The sequence below is a fragment of the Lethenteron reissneri genome, chromosome 24 (assembly GCF_015708825.2).
Source record: "Lethenteron reissneri isolate LAM-NWPU_2019-01 chromosome 24, ASM1570882v1, whole genome shotgun sequence".
Taxonomy (NCBI): domain Eukaryota; kingdom Metazoa; phylum Chordata; class Hyperoartia; order Petromyzontiformes; family Petromyzontidae; genus Lethenteron; species Lethenteron reissneri.
Window position 1 is genome coordinate 5,810,852 of NC_083802.1, and position 16,424 is coordinate 5,827,275.

The 16,424-nt window shown below is 46.9% G+C and overlaps 1 protein-coding gene across 2 annotated transcripts in view; it reads left to right on the plus strand.

Moving 5' to 3' along the window:
* Positions 1 to 1,088: 1,088 nt before the first annotated feature.
* The window catches only part of ACER1 (alkaline ceramidase 1), a 34,642-nt gene continuing 19,306 nt past the window's right edge, over positions 1,089 to 16,424 (plus strand). The window contains exons 1-2 of one of the 2 annotated variants that reach the window (XM_061558034.1): positions 1,089 to 1,239; positions 2,436 to 2,572. In XM_061558034.1, the coding sequence (XP_061414018.1) occupies positions 2,480 to 2,572 (93 nt within the window). In that variant the 5' untranslated portion in view covers positions 1,089 to 1,239; positions 2,436 to 2,479. The remainder of the gene's footprint in view (positions 1,240 to 2,435; positions 2,573 to 16,424) is intronic. The other variant, XM_061558033.1, reaches the window with a different exon arrangement.

Genomic DNA, 16,424 nt, shown 5'->3' on the forward strand with positions numbered 1-16,424 from the left:
TTGTTCCCACAAATTATGGCCGGAGGTTGATCGATTTTACTCAGCGGGCCGGCTCAGCATCAGTGGAGCAAGTAAAAGTCGCTTCCTCCCCCGTGGAGGATGATGCCAAACCCGACTTCTGGTTACCAGTCTTTAAAATATTAAGCAGATACAGTGTACACATTGTCATTTAAAAATATATATATATTTTTAACACATTTTTTGTTCCTGGGTAGTAAGTGTTATTTCCTAATTGCTTATGCCTCAAAAGTACAGAAAATGGCCCGTTTTCGCATTGAAAATAGGTAAATTTCAAAATATCACTGTTCTGGTCACAAAAGCAAAGTTTGTGGGGAATGATAGCCATTTTCTATACGTTTTAGGCATAAGCAATTAGGAAATGACACTACTACCCAGGAACAAACATTATGTTACACAGTGTCATTCCCACTTGTCTTCTGAGAGGCGCGAGAAGGAACCTTTGGCAGGCGGTGAGCTGGCACCAAATGACCCCCAAAGCTCTGCAGTCCTCTATATATGAAGGTGTTCTAGGCCAATTACACATGGGAGGAACCCAAAGCACCCGGAGCAAGCCCGTGAAAATGGAACAGATGGAGTCCCACCCTGCTCCTGGCAAGCCTAGGGGGTGACACCTCCTCAAACTCTAACGGTAGCGGATTACAGACTTAATCGACCGCCAGACATTCCCAATTCAAGAAACGCATTTAGCTCATCGACCACACTCACAATAGTGCTGTTTGTTTAGCTGGCTGCTTGCCGATTCATTTTTTTGTGGGGCTGACTTTTGACCCTGTGCTTCGGAACCGTAATATTTTTAAAAAAATGTATACAATTATTACCACGGTGACCCATTAGAACAAGGCAGCAGGGCTCACCCGGCTTTGATCGCGATATCATTGCTCGTGGGCTCAGACAATCGTTTCGGTGGGGAATGGTGGTGGGTCAGGGTGCTGCTGCGGCGTTGTGCTTTGGCGAGGCCAACACGCTCGCCGGTCGCGTTAGCAACGCCGCCTCGCCGCTTTAAACAGGTGTTACAACATACCTGGCAACTCTCCCCCTACCACCACCACCACTCTCTCTCTCCTGCGTGCCTGTCACCGGCACGGCATGCACACCCACTCCACGCCCATGACTACATCATCGTCATCATCGACAGCAGCAGCAGCGGGAGGCAGAGAAGAAAGCAGCAGCAGCGGCAGCAGCAGTAGCGGCAGCAGCAGCAGTCGTCAGCCTGCCCCGGTGAGCAGAGCAAGTGCGCTGCTGGGTGGGAGGGAGTCGTTAGCTCCACACTGGCTCGATACATGCGTGGCGCCAATGTTGAAGCTGATTTAAAAAAAATAAAAGCCCTGCTGTTGTTGTTGATGCTGCAGCCTCGGGATAGATGTGTGTCAGTTCAAGTGGAGATTATTTTATGTTTTAATTGCTGGATAGGATGTTTTTTTTTTATTGAAGAAGCGTTGGTGTGTGATTATTACTGCGGGAGTGTTGGATTTCTTTCAACCTGTTGTATTGCTCGATGTTGGGTGGCAGTGATATTTAATTTTCAGTGATGATGTCCTAAGCATATTTATATTTTCAATCATTATGAAGAATATATTTCAGGCACTTCATCCAACAGTGGATTTACGGAGGTTGTGATTGAATTAGTATCAGTAGCCTATTTTTTTTTTTATATTGGCTGTCATAGTACAGAGACGCACAGCTTCTCATAGCAGCATTGGGTGCGTGAGTGGTGAGTAGGTAAGTGGTGAGTGAGTTGGTGAGTGATTGGTGAGTGAGTGGTGAGTGAGTAGGTGAGTGAGTGGTGAGTAGGTAAGTGGTGAGTGAGTAGGTGAGTGAGTTGTTGAATGAGTGGTGAGTGAGTTGGTGAGTGAGTGGTGAATAAGTGGCGAGTGAGTAGGTGAGTGAGTTGGTGAGTGAGTAGTGAGTGAGTTGGTGAGTGAGTAGGTGAGTGAGTGGTGAGTGAGTAGGTGAGTGAGTGGTGAGTAGGTGATGAGTGAGTAAATGAGTGAGTGGTGAGTGAGTAGGTGAGTGAGTGGTAAGTGGTAAATGGTGAGTGAGTAGGTGAGTGAGTAGGTGAGTGAGTAGGTGAAGGTGAGTGAGTGGTGAGTAAGTGCTGAGTGAGTAGGTGAGTGAGTGAGTTGGTGAGTGAGTTGGTGATTGAGTGGCGTGTGAGTAGGTGGTGAGTGAGTAGGCCAGTGAGTAGGTGAGTAGGTGACTGAGTAGGCGAGTGAGTAGGTGAGTGAGCGAGCGAGCGAGCTGTATTATAAACGCGTGCGCTCTTTGAAGATCTTCAGTCGTCACAGCTCCGCACGTGGCGTGTTACCGCGCGGCGGTGCGTGCACAGCACCCCCACCCCCACCACCGTTTATATACCAACGGGTCCTTATTACTGTTGCTGCTGCTGCCGCTGCCGCTGCGCCGACGGCTGTGAGTTTGTATAGACCGAAGGTTGACGAGGATAAGAAGGAGCGCGGACATGCCCAGCTTGTTCGCTCGGCACAGCTCCGGGATCGACTGGTGCGAGGGCAACTATCGACACTCGAGCAGTATTGCCGAGTTCTACAACACGGTGAGTGCGGACACACACACACGCGCACACACGCGCACGGACACGCGCACGGACACACACGCGCACGCGCGGACACGCACACGCACGCGGACACGCGCGCAAGCAACTATTTAAAGTCCAGGGATGGGGAACGTCCGACCCGTGGGCCGTATAAGGGCCGCGAAATCATTTGGTGTGGCCCTGCCAAGGCAACCGCAGGCGGGACTCGAAATTCAATAAATCTAGGAGCAAACCTGGAAAAGCAGTTGCGAGTAGCAGCAACATCATCAATAGCAGCTAACATCATCACACGCCTCATCAAAGAGAAGCAGTTCCAGCCATCACATTAGGGGCGAGTTAATTAAATGTTTGACCAAATATAACGGGCTAATTTTTTAGTTGATAATTTAGTATGGCCCGCGAATGATGTTATAAATATCCAAATGGCCTTTGGCAGAAAAAAAGGTTCCCCACCCCTGATTTTGAAACTAATAAACTCGAAACTGGTTTTTGTTCGTTTTAAACCAAGCGAGGCAGCTCCGATGAGCAAGGGTTTAGCTACGTGCGGTGCGAAAGAAGTTCAACTCTGAGCTCTTTTTCGGACGCGACCTGGCCACCACAAATGATAAGATCAATAACGAAGTGGGCTCATAACGTGGACATTTATAGCAGCCGATTACTCTACACGCTCGATGCTGATTCTAATTATGGAGGGGGAACACCGGAGGATCGGGAGAAAAATCAACGCGACCACGGGGAGAGAGACACCGCAAACTCCAAATATACAGCAGATGTCTGGGTCTGGATCGAACCCACGACCTCCTGTAGACCAGGCGAGGGAGTTAACATCGCGGGAGAGAGACACCGCAAACTCCAAATATAAAGCAGGTGCCTGAGTCGGGATCGAAACCCACGACCTCCTCTATCTCTCTCGCAATGCTATCGGCAGCATGTGTATTTGTCCTGGCGGAATCCGATGAGCTATGAAGCTCTTTTCCACAGATGTCCAGTAGGGGCATGGGGGGTCAGCAAGGTTGCAACAACGCAACTGGTCAGTTCAGTGCGCGCGTTCGTACGGGCTCGTCTTAGCCAGGGCTGCCTGCCTCTCAGATATCGCCTCGTCTCGACCGGGAATCGAAAGTAGGATTAGTGCCGTGGCAGGAGAGAGAGGGGGGGGGGAGGTTGAGACGGCTTGAGATAGGTTCAGTGCGCCAATCACTGCGCCACCGCTCACCCTTCCAATGTCGCCACGGCTGTTACCGCTCAGAGAGGCGCCTCCTGTCCACCTCATTGCGCAGACGGCGTTGGCCGTGAAACAGCTCTGCTCTGCGGTAGGGTCATTGCCCGAAGCGTCTGTCTATTTATAGCGAGGGGTTTCTCACGTGGCTATGCCCCCGAAACATTGCTTTGTGACAGAGGTCGCAACCGGGTACCCGATACCCGTACCCTACCCGATACCCGGCTACCCGTACCCGGCCGGGTACGGGTAGCCGGGTAGCCGTTTGCGACCCTGGTGCGGCCGGGTACGGGTACGGGTAGACCGTGAGTCACTGGTTAGTCACCGTTTGTCACTCATTTCGGGTAGGGTACGGGTAGGGAACTGGTACCCGTACCCGGCCGGCCGGCTGGCAGCGGGTTTCGCAGTCCCCGCGAGGTTGAGGATATCGCACGTGATGAGCTCGTTGAGATTGCCACAAAAGACGCCGAGACATTGAAATGAAATGTGCCCCGCTGCAAATTAGTTTTTTTTTAGCCGGGGAGTCTCTGTCGCTCCCAGTACTGAGTTCGTCTGCGCTGCGTAGAAGGCTCATCTAAAACGTCACCGATTATCTGCTCGCGTTCCCCTTTTCGGGACCACGGTGTTATTGACGAATGTGCTGATCGTTTGTTGTTGTTGTATTTTCATCTGTTATTCATTCTTGCCGGAGCCAACTGCCAACCAACGCAGCGTCGCACTGACACGGCATGCGTGCTGATGCTCGCAGGTGTCAACAGGCAGCAGTAGCAGCAGCAGCAGCGGCGCCGGTGGTGATTGTTGTCAGCTTGTTATTCATCTTCTTGGTTCTTTCGGTAAAGTCACGTATAATGTAAATAATAAAATAATAATAAAACATAATAAAATAATTCTCACGACGTTTCGGCCACAACGCAAGCAGGCGTCCTCAGGTGGAGAACAGGTCTGTCGAGAAGACATACCTGTTCTACACCTGTCATCTCGGCAGACCTGTTCTACACCTGAGTACGGCTGCTTGCGTTGTGGCCGAAACGTCGGGGTAATTATTTTATTGTTATTATTTTATTATTTCCATTCTACGTGACTTTACCGAAAGAACCAAGAAGATGAATCCCTGCAGTCACAAAAGCTTTAAATCGAAATTCAGCTTGTTATTATTGGCCCTGCAGGGTAATCCCAACCCGTGTCCCTAAATTGGGGGGGGGGGGGGGGGGCTTCTCCGCTGCCACGGAGATTGCAGAGTTTGCTAAGAGACGACACGAGATATCCCCTGTGCACCCGGGGGGGGGGCCGAGGGAGCTTCAGCGCCCCCGCTGTTTTATCAGCTGTGTCGTGTTTCACATCAATTACCGCCGCGTGGTCTTCACCCCCCACCCACCCACCCACCTCTCCTCCCACTGTGACTCCGCAAAGCGACTAAGCCCGATGCAGCGGCGGCAGGAAACAACATGCACACACACCATATCGGTGTCTCTACAAATGCAGCAAATGCAGAAACCGTACGGGTATAGAAATTTCGATTGAAAGTTTTCGTGACTGCAGGGATTCATCTTCTTGGTTCTTTCGGTAAAGTCACGTAGAATGGAAATAATAAAATAATAATAAAACATAATAAAATAATTCTCACGACGTTTCGGCCACAACGCAAGCAGCCGTACTCAGGTCTGTCGATAAGACAGACTCTGTCTTATCGACAGACCTGTTCTTCATCTGAGGACGGCTGCTCGCGTTGTGGCCGACACCGTCGTGAGAATTATTTTATTACGTTTTATTTTTATTATTTTATTATTTCCATTCTACGTGACTTTGCCGAAAGAACCAAGAAGAAAAAGGGTATAGAAATGTTCATCTGCCCATGTTGGGCTTTCCAGACCAATATTTTCAAGCAGGTGACCAGTTTTCACCTGCTCGGTCTCATCAGCAGCCAGTCTTGTTAAACACGTGTTGCTCGAGTACCCGATGTTATTGGCAAGAGCGCTCCATATAAACTATGGGGGCCCTGTGCAACGCAACAAAAATTAATGCCGCACGTAAACTCATAACGTGCTGTCGTGGTGCATTGTGGATTAAAGCATAAATATAGAAATCAACATTGTGGGTCTCATCAGCAGAATAAGTATACTGTACAGCACAGTACTTAGCTTCAATGACCAGGGTGATACATTATTAGACGTCCCACTAAAATGACAGGGTGAGATTACCCAAGGGAAAACGAGACTTTATTTCAAAAGCCTCATCACGTTTCCCAGCAATCCATCTCAATACACCTATTACATGTTTTTAACATTTTCATCAGTAAGGCATGGGACCTTCGTTCTCACGGTATCCCATCACCTGTTGAGAAGGTAAGTGGGGCACGACAACTTAGTGGGGTATGTATAGCAGTAGCGACATGAGTTTCTGAGGATCGGCCTCCTGCTTACACTACTGCACACGTAATCTTACAACAACGATTATTTGTATTGCTGTACCATTCACTCTGCATCCACGCCATCGGATTACGTTTCTAAATTTAAGAGTAAATTTAAAAGTAACTATTTGGCAAATTTAAGAGTAACTATTTGGCTTCTTGGTTCTTTCAGTAAAGTCACGTAGAAGGGAAGAAATAAAATAATAAAAATAAAACATAATAAAATAATTCTCACGACGTTTCGGCCACAACGCAAGCAGCTGAGGACGGCTGCTTGCGTTGTGGCGGAAACGTCGTGAGAATTATTTTATTATGTTTTATTATTATTTTATTATTTCCCTTCTACGATACTTTACCGAAAGAACCAAGAAGATGAATCCCTGCAGTCACGAAAGCTTTAAATCGAAATTTAACTATTTGGCCTTAAGAGTAACTATTTGGCAATTAATCATCAACCATGAGCTAGCAACTACTGGATGGGGGCCTAAATCCAGGGTATCAATCCCTCGTGATCTGGTGAGGCAACACATTTATCTGTCGCCTGCACATGGTTTATCTCACCACTCCATCTCTGCAATGGTCATCCTCTCAAACGTGTGCATCCCTTTGGCTTCCGTTCTATCGTCCGTCTTGACCATTGATCATCCCTTCTGCCAAAATCCCACTTTTATTCAGTCAATATTATGTCTATAATTTGAAATTAATTCTCTGATCCATGTTTTCCTCTGTGTGTCTCTCAGCGTTATTCTCATCATGAATCTAGCTCGGCTCATTTGCACAATGCTTTGCTTTTGTTCCATTTTTGTTGTTGTGCACGTCCTTGTTGGCAATTAATAATAGTTATTTGTTATACAAACGAATGCAGGCACCCAAGTTATTGCCCACACGGTCCATTTAATAACTCATGTTAATGCGTATACTTTACTGTATTTATAATGCAATATTTTTTTTCTGCATCGTTGAATTGTTTCATGTTTTGATGCATTTATCTAAGGCCAGGTCTCCTTCGGATAGGTCGTCTATCTGTACAGCACGTGTCCTTTATTAACCAGGTGAAATCCTGGTGGGAATTTTCTCCTGGTCGGGGAATATGTGTAAGCATACACACATAGGAACCCGTCAGGGGCATCATGTTTTTGTATGATGCAGTTAAATTACAGGTCAAACTTGCATGATGGTATCTGGGGCTATGACACTGGCACACGAAAGCCTAAAGCTTGTGACCGATGTCACAGGATCTTTAACGTTCTCTTTACAGCCGATAGCATGCTGCCGAAATGACACATACAAACTACTCGGCAAATATTTCTCGTTCTAATATACTGTATACCATATTCGTCCAGACTTAACATGCTCTGTAAAGTAAGACACAACCCCAGAGTGTGACCGTTATCAATAAAGTTAGACAAATCTGGTCACGTGCACATACAGTACCTACCGGACTACGAGATTGCATCTCCAACTATTGCTTTAAAACACAAATCAAAGAGTGCATTTCATAATGGGGTATATATGCGGTGTCCTATCTTTGTCTCTTAGTCTTTTTACAATTTCACTGAAGTGAGAGGGCAACGGTTTGTTAATACAAACTCTCGCAATTACAACTTTGTCAGTTCTATTCTTGCGTGTGGCAATATGTTCAGGGGCTAAATCCCAAAGTCGAGGTATATAATTCTAGATTTGAAGCTTTCGTGACTGCAAGGATTCATATTCTTAGGGTTTTTTTTCGGTAACGTCACGTAGGTAAAAAATTAAAATTAATAAAAGTAAAATTAAATAAAAATCACGACGTTTCGGAGGCAACACAAGCTTCCGTCTTCAGGTGGAACCGTCACATCACGCTTGCTGTATCAAGTAAATGAGAAATTTCTCACAGCACACTTGCTGTATCAAGTAAATGAGAAATTTCTCATTTACTTGATACAGCAGTCGTGCTGTGACGGTTCCACCTGAAGACGGAAGCTTGTGTTGCCTCCGAAACGTCGTGATTTTTATTTTATTTTTATTAATTTAAATTTTTTTACCTACGTGACTTTACCGAAACAACCCAAGAATATGAATCGAGGTATATGAGCCACGAGAGGGCTTCAGGAGACCGTCTAGTTTTGCTGTCCCTCCGTTGAAGGGGTGCAGACGACAGTGATTTATTTTATGGCCACTATGGCAATCACGTGGCTTGTCTTTAATATCCCACTCGTGAAGGATATGCGCACGTCAGCCTGTTGATGTTCAGACGTGGTCAATGGTGTACACCGGTGTCTTCGGGGAATGTCAACGTCAGGAGGTGCGATGTTTGGGACTCGAATATTGTGATTATTCTGGACGGCCACATTGTTCCACTCTGTCAGATCCTCATCTGAATGAAGGCCTCATCACACCATGTCAGTCAAAGTCATTCTTTGACCATGCTTCACCACCCCGATCAATGCAGGTTGGTAAAGAGCAGTGGGTGGGATGGACAGGACCGTTGAGATATCACGCGCTACTGACTTTAGCCATGGCCGGGAATTGAACTCAGGTTTTCAGGTTCATAACGCTGTCCACAATGGCATGTCGGTGTCACTTAATGTTGCTTGAAAGCACACGGGCTATAAATACGATGAATCAGAAAATTCCCAGACATACAAAACACCCACAAACTGCCCGTGCAATTGCACCGCGACACATTCCGCCGCTCCTGACGTGGTTATCTGACTTCACCACCTGAATGTGAATCGCAGCTGTTGGTCTGCATCTACGTCAGCCATACAAAATAAGAAGAACCGCTGTTCAACAAAAATCCCTTGACGCGACTCGTAATACTTGGCCACCTTATTGACGAACCGATTCCACCAAAACACGTGAGTTTGGCTCGTTGGTTCGATCCCGACCCTGACGCCTGGATGTTTGGAGTTTGAATGTTCTCCCCGTGGTCGCGTGGACTTTTCTCCGGATCCTCCGGTTTTCCCCTCCGCATGTAGAAACATGCGTTTCGAGTATTTGGCTTATGAAAAAAGAGCTACAGCAAACAGCTCAGTGGGCCTTGCTGGGTAAAACAAAACAAAACATTTCATACTGAGCCGACTTCACATTCATTATTCACGTAATTTCCACAAATGTATAAGGGGGTGGGGAGTGGTGGCGCAGTGGTTCATGCGCTTCGTTGTGAACCCGGCGACTCAACTTTGATTCCCGTCCATGGCGAACGTCAGTGGCGAGTGACGGCCACTTCACCAACATGAAGAACGCTTCACCAACATGAAGAACGCTTCGCCAAAATGAAGAACTCTTCACCAACATGAAGAACGCTTCACCAACATGAAGAACGCTTCACCAAAATGAAGAACTCTTCACCAACATGAAGAACGCTTCACCAACATGAAGAACGCTTCACCAAAATGAAGAACTCTTCACCAACATGAAGAACGCTTCACCAACATGAAGAACTCTTCACCAACATGAAGAACTCTTCACCAACATGAAGAACGCTTCACCAACATGAAGAACTCTTCACCAACATGAACAACGCTTCGCCAACATGAAGAACGCTTCACCAACATGAAGAACGCTTCACCAACATGAAGAACGCTTCACCAACATGAAGAACTCTTCACCAACATGAACAACGCTTCGCCAACATGAAGAACGCTTCACCAACATGAAGAACGCTTCACCAACATGAAGAACGCTTCGCCAACATGAAGAACTCTTCACCAACATGAAGAACGCTTCACCAACATGAAGAACGCTTCACCAACATGAAGAACTCTTCACCAACATGAAGAACGCTTCACCAACATGAAGAACTCTTCACCAACATGAACAACGCTTCGCCAACATGAAGAACGCTTCACCAACATGAAGAACGCTTCACCAACATGAAGAACTCTTCACCAACATAAAGAACACTTCACCAACATGAAGAACGCTTCACCAGCATGAAGAACGCTTCACCAGCATGAATAACTCTTCACCAACATAAAGAACACTTCACCATCATGAAGAACACTTCACCATCATTAAGAACACTTCACCAACATGAAGAACGCTTCACCAAAATGAAGAACTCTTCACCAACATGAAGAACGCTTCACCAACATGAAGAACGCTTCACCAAAATGAAGAACTCTTCACCAACATGAAGAACGCTTCACCAAAATGAAGAACTCTTCACCAACATGAAGAACGCTTCACCAACATGAAGAACTCTTCACCAACATGAACAATGCTTCGCCAACATGAAGAACGCTTCACCAACATGAAGAACGCTTCACCAACATGAAGAACTCTTCACCAACATAAAGAACACTTCACCAACATGAAGAACGCTTCACCAGCATGAAGAACGCTTCACCAGCATGAAGAACTCTTCACCAACATGAAGAACACTTCACCATCATGAAGAACACTTCACCATCATTAAGAACACTTCACCATCACGAAGAACGCTTCACCAACCTGCACTGACCCGCATGACGCAGTATGGGTCAACACCCCCTCCCTCCCCCCATGAAGAATGTGAAAAGGCCTTCATCTCGCGGTGGATTGAGAACTGATCGTAACATTTACGATGCATCACTTTAAACAAAACTGGGTCAGCCGTGTATTGCTTGGGCACTGTGCCGAGCGAATCGATGTCGTAGCTCCATTGGGCTTCACGCAGTCAAGTGTGTTGCCCAAAGAAAGTGCATCACGGGATTTGCAGTGTTCACGAGGTGCTTGGAACGACGTGTTTGGTGTCCCTGTAACATCCAATTATGAACTCATGGCCAGAGTGAACATTCACACGTACTCCAGCTTTCACCGCGGCCGATGTTATCGCTATGCACAGCGACGTGAAGGCAAGAGAAGCGTGCAGTTTGGTTTGGGAAAGTTATGCTGGAGCTCCATCTGTTCTTGACGTACAGGACAGTTCGTAATTGCTTGTCAGCTTGGCACATTCACCATGTGCGTAAGTATGAGTTATTCAACCGCACAGCGTACGGGGAGACTTTCATCCAGCGGTAGCTTGACAGAGGGCTGTACATTTATTGTGATTGCAGTTCAGCTTTGTGGCACAGAGTCAATAAGTATTTGATCACGACGAGCAATAAATAAAGAGTCAAATGCAAGCAGGTGGAAACCAATTTCTTCATACTCTGCCCTATCGCTGCCGCCCTCCCTTCCCCATGGCGTCTGGGGAGAAGATAATTTTAAGTGACGGAGGCAGTGGCATACCAAGGCCTCTATTAGTTGTTGGCTGATGCTGCAATGGCTTAATGTAACCAACACACCACACATACATCTCATCTCCACAAATGACAACATGCGACATTTCAGCTGGATTAAGTGTCTCGCTGATGTACGGCGACATTCAAACCATCACTCACTTGCCAGGGCTGCATAATTAAACCGAACATTCGGTCAGGCCGGCGTTTCCAGAATGACCACACCAGGCAATTGGCTTGACATATACTGAGCACCATTAATAATAACTTGATGAACCGCTTTTGCTAGCCCCGTTGTCAAGGCTCAACAGAGACGTCAATCTGGATTGGGATAGGGCTGTAACACACCCTTGGAACAAACAGGCCACGTATGCAATAGCTCTCAACTGATACATTTCCATGTCTGTCAGCTAACAGGTTGAGAGCGTCCGATATACACAGTGCCTCGTGCACACTGAGGTCAACCTCAGTACCCGTAGCGTGGTTGGCATAGACCCTGGTGCAAGCAATGGAATGGGGCCTCCCGTACCCTTTTTCCCGTTCTTCGCATTCGCTTAAACGATAAAGCATAAGCTTCCCCAGACATACGTAAATAATACAGATTCGCCACTTATTATGTGTACGTGCTCCATATTCCTCTATATTTGAGCTGGAAATGCTGGCACCTGTACGGCCGCACAATTCTCATTTCATGTTAGATCAGTAATTAAACCATCAGCCAAAGGAAAACCAGCTGAGTGGCATGCTTTGCTGACCTCTAGGCTAAACTACTGGTTGCCAAAAATAAAGCCATTGGAAATAGAGAATGCTGCGTAACAAAGTAAATGAATCAAGGTGAATGTATCTGTATCACTCGCTTTGTGTTGTTTAAACCAATGGAATAGCATGCCTGGCATGGGCAATCGTGCAAGGAACACTATTTATACTTTTTATTCTACCAGGCAAGGCCCTCTGAGCTATGTAGCTATTTTTCAAAAGCGACCTGGTCACAAATGATAGCTCAACGAAGCGGCTTATCACGTGGGAACTGATAGCAGCCAAATACTCTAAACGCGTGTTTCTAAACGTGGAGAGAAGAACCGGAAGACCCGGAGATAAATCCACGCAACCACGGGCAGAGAGACATGCAAACTCCAAATATACAAGCGTCAGGGTCGGGATCGGGATCGAACCCACGACCTCCTGTATATCAGGCGAGGTAGTTAACGTCTCACCACCGTGGTGCCGTAATGAAATGGGACCCCTGTCAAATTCAGCATCTCGGCCACTCCAGCCCATGGGCCCCCACCTGTACACTCGAAAGCTACACGGCTGTTTATCACGTTCAACAAATTATTTGGTGATCCTTCGTTGGCAATGGTGCACAAGTGCAAATAGCCCCCCAAAATGAACAAGTTCATCAATAACGCTGCCTTTAAAGGAACAAAAATGTAGAATCGGTGACATTCTGAGCAATGGCCCTTTGTTGTACTATTAGCGCCATTGCCTATTTATTTTTTTTACTTTTCAGTGCCACAGTGTTATTGACGATTGTGTTCAGTTCTATGTTCGCTATGTCTGCACACGAGTTGAGACGTGAAGCTGACGGGCAAAGCTTAGCAACAGGTGCAGATCGGAGAGTGTAGTTGAGATCCACATGACTCAATAAGCACTGATTATGGTTTAAAATATCCAGGTTTTAACCTTCACTTGAGAAAACACATTTGGATGATCAAGATTGCAATTTCCCTCACCTGGCCGTCAACTTTAGCCGTGTGGTTTTATTATGGTTATAGCTGTGTTGTGGTGCTGGCCACCCACCCCCCTCGTGTACCGCTAACAGCACTTGCCCAAAAACATCTGTTAGGGCTATAAGTGGGCCCTTTGTCTTTTTGCTATGTCGTGAACTCTCATTTAGTGTGGCACTGGGGTCTTCGGCAGCCGATAGATGTAATCTGATTGAGGGCACAGGAAGTTACCTTTACAGTACCGGCTGTGAGTCACCCTTAGAGATTGACAATCCCAGTGGTATCAGCACAGCACGTGGCCACAAACAAACACGTGCTGGGCATGACATAGTTCTGTCGCAATGTGCAAGATGAAAGCTGCTGCTATTGAGCAATAGGCGCTGTAACAAATCGTATCGCAGTTGGACTATCCACCTCTCACACGACCGCCACTATCACGCACAACGCCGTGACATATGTGACATACGTGACATATGTGACATACGTGACATATGTGACATACATGCATAACGTAGCACAGCGATATGCAATATATCCCGTGGGTAAAAACAAAGCGCGCATGCAAAGCCTTGTGTGAGTGTGTCCGGTAGAACTACACTGATTAATGACACTACGTAACACGGTTTTTGTTCCTGGGTAGTAAGTGTTATTTTCTAATTGCTTGTGCGTCAAAAGTATAGAAAGTGGCTATTATTCCCCAGGAAACTTTGCTTTTGTGACCAGGACTTTACGTGAAGGAATGACACAAATGCACACCACGTTTTCTCATTGAAAATAGGTACATTTCAAAATATCACTGTCCTGATCACAAAAGCAAAGTTTGTGGGGACTAATAGCCATTTCTGTACTTTTGAGGCATAAGCAATTCGAAAATAACACTTACTACCCAGGAACAATGTTTGTGTGTTGCACAGTGTTACCGACAACTACTGTTTATCCAACGGGACGGCAGTGGTCTGGGGGAAATCCGTTCATCCTGAGCGCGGGGTCATGGAAAGCGGGGGGTTCACAGCTGCTGCTGCTGCTGCCGTGGCAAAGGGCCGCTCAGCCCGAGGCAGAGGTCGCAACCGGGTACCCGATACCCGTACCCTACCCGATACCCGGCTACCCGTACCCGGCCGGGTACGGGTACGGGTAGCCGTTTGCAACCCTGGTGCGGCCGGGTACGGGTAGGCCGTGAGTCAGTCACTGGTGAGTAACCGTTTGTCACTCATTTCGGGTAGGGTACGGGTACGGGTAGGGAACGGGTACCCATTTGCGACCCTGGTGCGGCCGGGTATGGGTAAGGAATCAAAACCCGTTTGCGACCTCTGGCCCGAGGACCCGGGTGTCGCTGCCCTGGCCACGGGCCGTGCTCGCGAGCCCAGAGGAGCGCGCCGCACCGCTCCCCACGCCGCTGTGCCCAACTCGGGCTGCTCACCGCACCGTCCCGGCTCGCGCTATCGCGATGCAGTGTCCCGGCGTCTCCCAGTGACCGCGACACTTTGTTGAGCATAGGACGAGTGAAGTGAAAATAACAATGCAATTATCCGCATTTGTCCGTGATTGATTCTTGCAGTGAAAACACACGGATGAACCTACCTCCAACCCCCCCCTCCCCCCCGTAGATAATAGGATCTGTGGAGTATCTCCTCCACGTGGCCACAGGATAAGAGGAGTTTTCACGTTGCTGTAACTAGGGACGGTCACAAATGTTTAAAGAATTGGATGGTAAATGAAAAGTAAACACCACTTGACGTTTCCGTCATGAACATATCCTAAAAGTGCACTGTGGAGTCTTAGTGTTTACATTGTAGCTCACCTTTCCTCTACCCAGGTAAGATAGCACGAACTCTTCTGCTGGACCATCTCTGAACCACCCCTTAAATCATCTCTGAAGCTGTAAAGCTGTACACCACTGCACTTCTCTAACACAAGCTCAACAAGCTCTGTGAATCATTGTTTTATCAGTTTTTTTTTATCAGGAAACAGGGCTCCAAATTAGTTTTATGCTTATCTTACCATACTTTAGGGGTTAAACTCACGTACTTACGCTGTAATCTTTACTGTCAATGATCTCGTAACTCCTTTCTTCCCTTAAACATTGTGACTGTGTTTTTGTCATAGTTACCTCTGGTCAGTCATAGGCAGAGGTGTGGACTCGAGTCATGTGACTTGGACTCGAGTCAGACTCGAGTCATGAATTTGATGACTTCAGACTCGACTTGGACTTGCATAACAATGACTTTGTCCCACCTCTGAGGTGTGGACTCGAGTCATGTGACTTGGACTCGAGTCAGACTCGAGTCATGAATTTGATGACTTCAGACTCGACTTGGACTTGCATAACAATGACTTTGTCCCACCTGTGGTCATAGGACACCATGCTTATAAATGTTTGTGGCCCAAACCTGCTGACCTTGTGGTTTTGACTGAGCAAATGCATAAGTGCAGATAAGGGAAAATATGCTCAGTCGCCAATACTCCGAAGGAATAATTAACCACAAGTATATATGATCATGAGTTTGTTATTATTTTCGTCGTGTGCTGGTTTTTTCACACACACACACACACGGCATATAAGCGAAACAACAATTCCTGCCCAATTATAATACTTTAATCGTGAATCAGACCTGTATGTTTTGCTCAAGGGCCTTGAAGAAGATTTGTGGCCCACCATGAAATAACAAAATCTTTTATTTTGGGAAAAATATCATTTCCGGCGACACGAGGTGACGAGATATGAACTACGTCGCCTGGTATACAGGAGGTCGTGGGTTCGATCCCGACCCCGATGCCTGTATATTTGGAGTTTGTGTGTTCTCTCCGTGGTCATGTGGATTTTTTTCTGGGTCCCCAAGTTTTGCCCTCCACATTTAGAATCAACGTGCGTTTAGAGTATTTGGCTGATACAAATGTCCACGCGATAACCCACTTCGTTGGGCTAGCATTTGTTTCCAGGTAACTTCTGAAAAATATCTATATGGGTCAGTGGGCCTTGCCTGATAAAATAAAAAAAAATTGTAAAAAAATAATGTATCTGAAACTATTCCCCGGGCAACTTCTCACGCATGGCCTTGTGGAGCAGCAGTGGTCTGCAGACCATATTTTGGGACTCACCGGTCTAAGATATAGAGTTAGGGTTCTGGTTGGAGTGAGGGTTATGGTAGCTCAGAGGCTCACGATAAAAGCCCACATCCAAACTCATTGAGCACACAGCCTGCTTCTCTATCGACCCCTGCTCCAGGACTCGCCTTGCCATTCTATGGATGAACAAGCACGGCATCCCCGATCGTACCTTTGCTGGCTTTATATTCCCCTATGCGAGACCGTAATG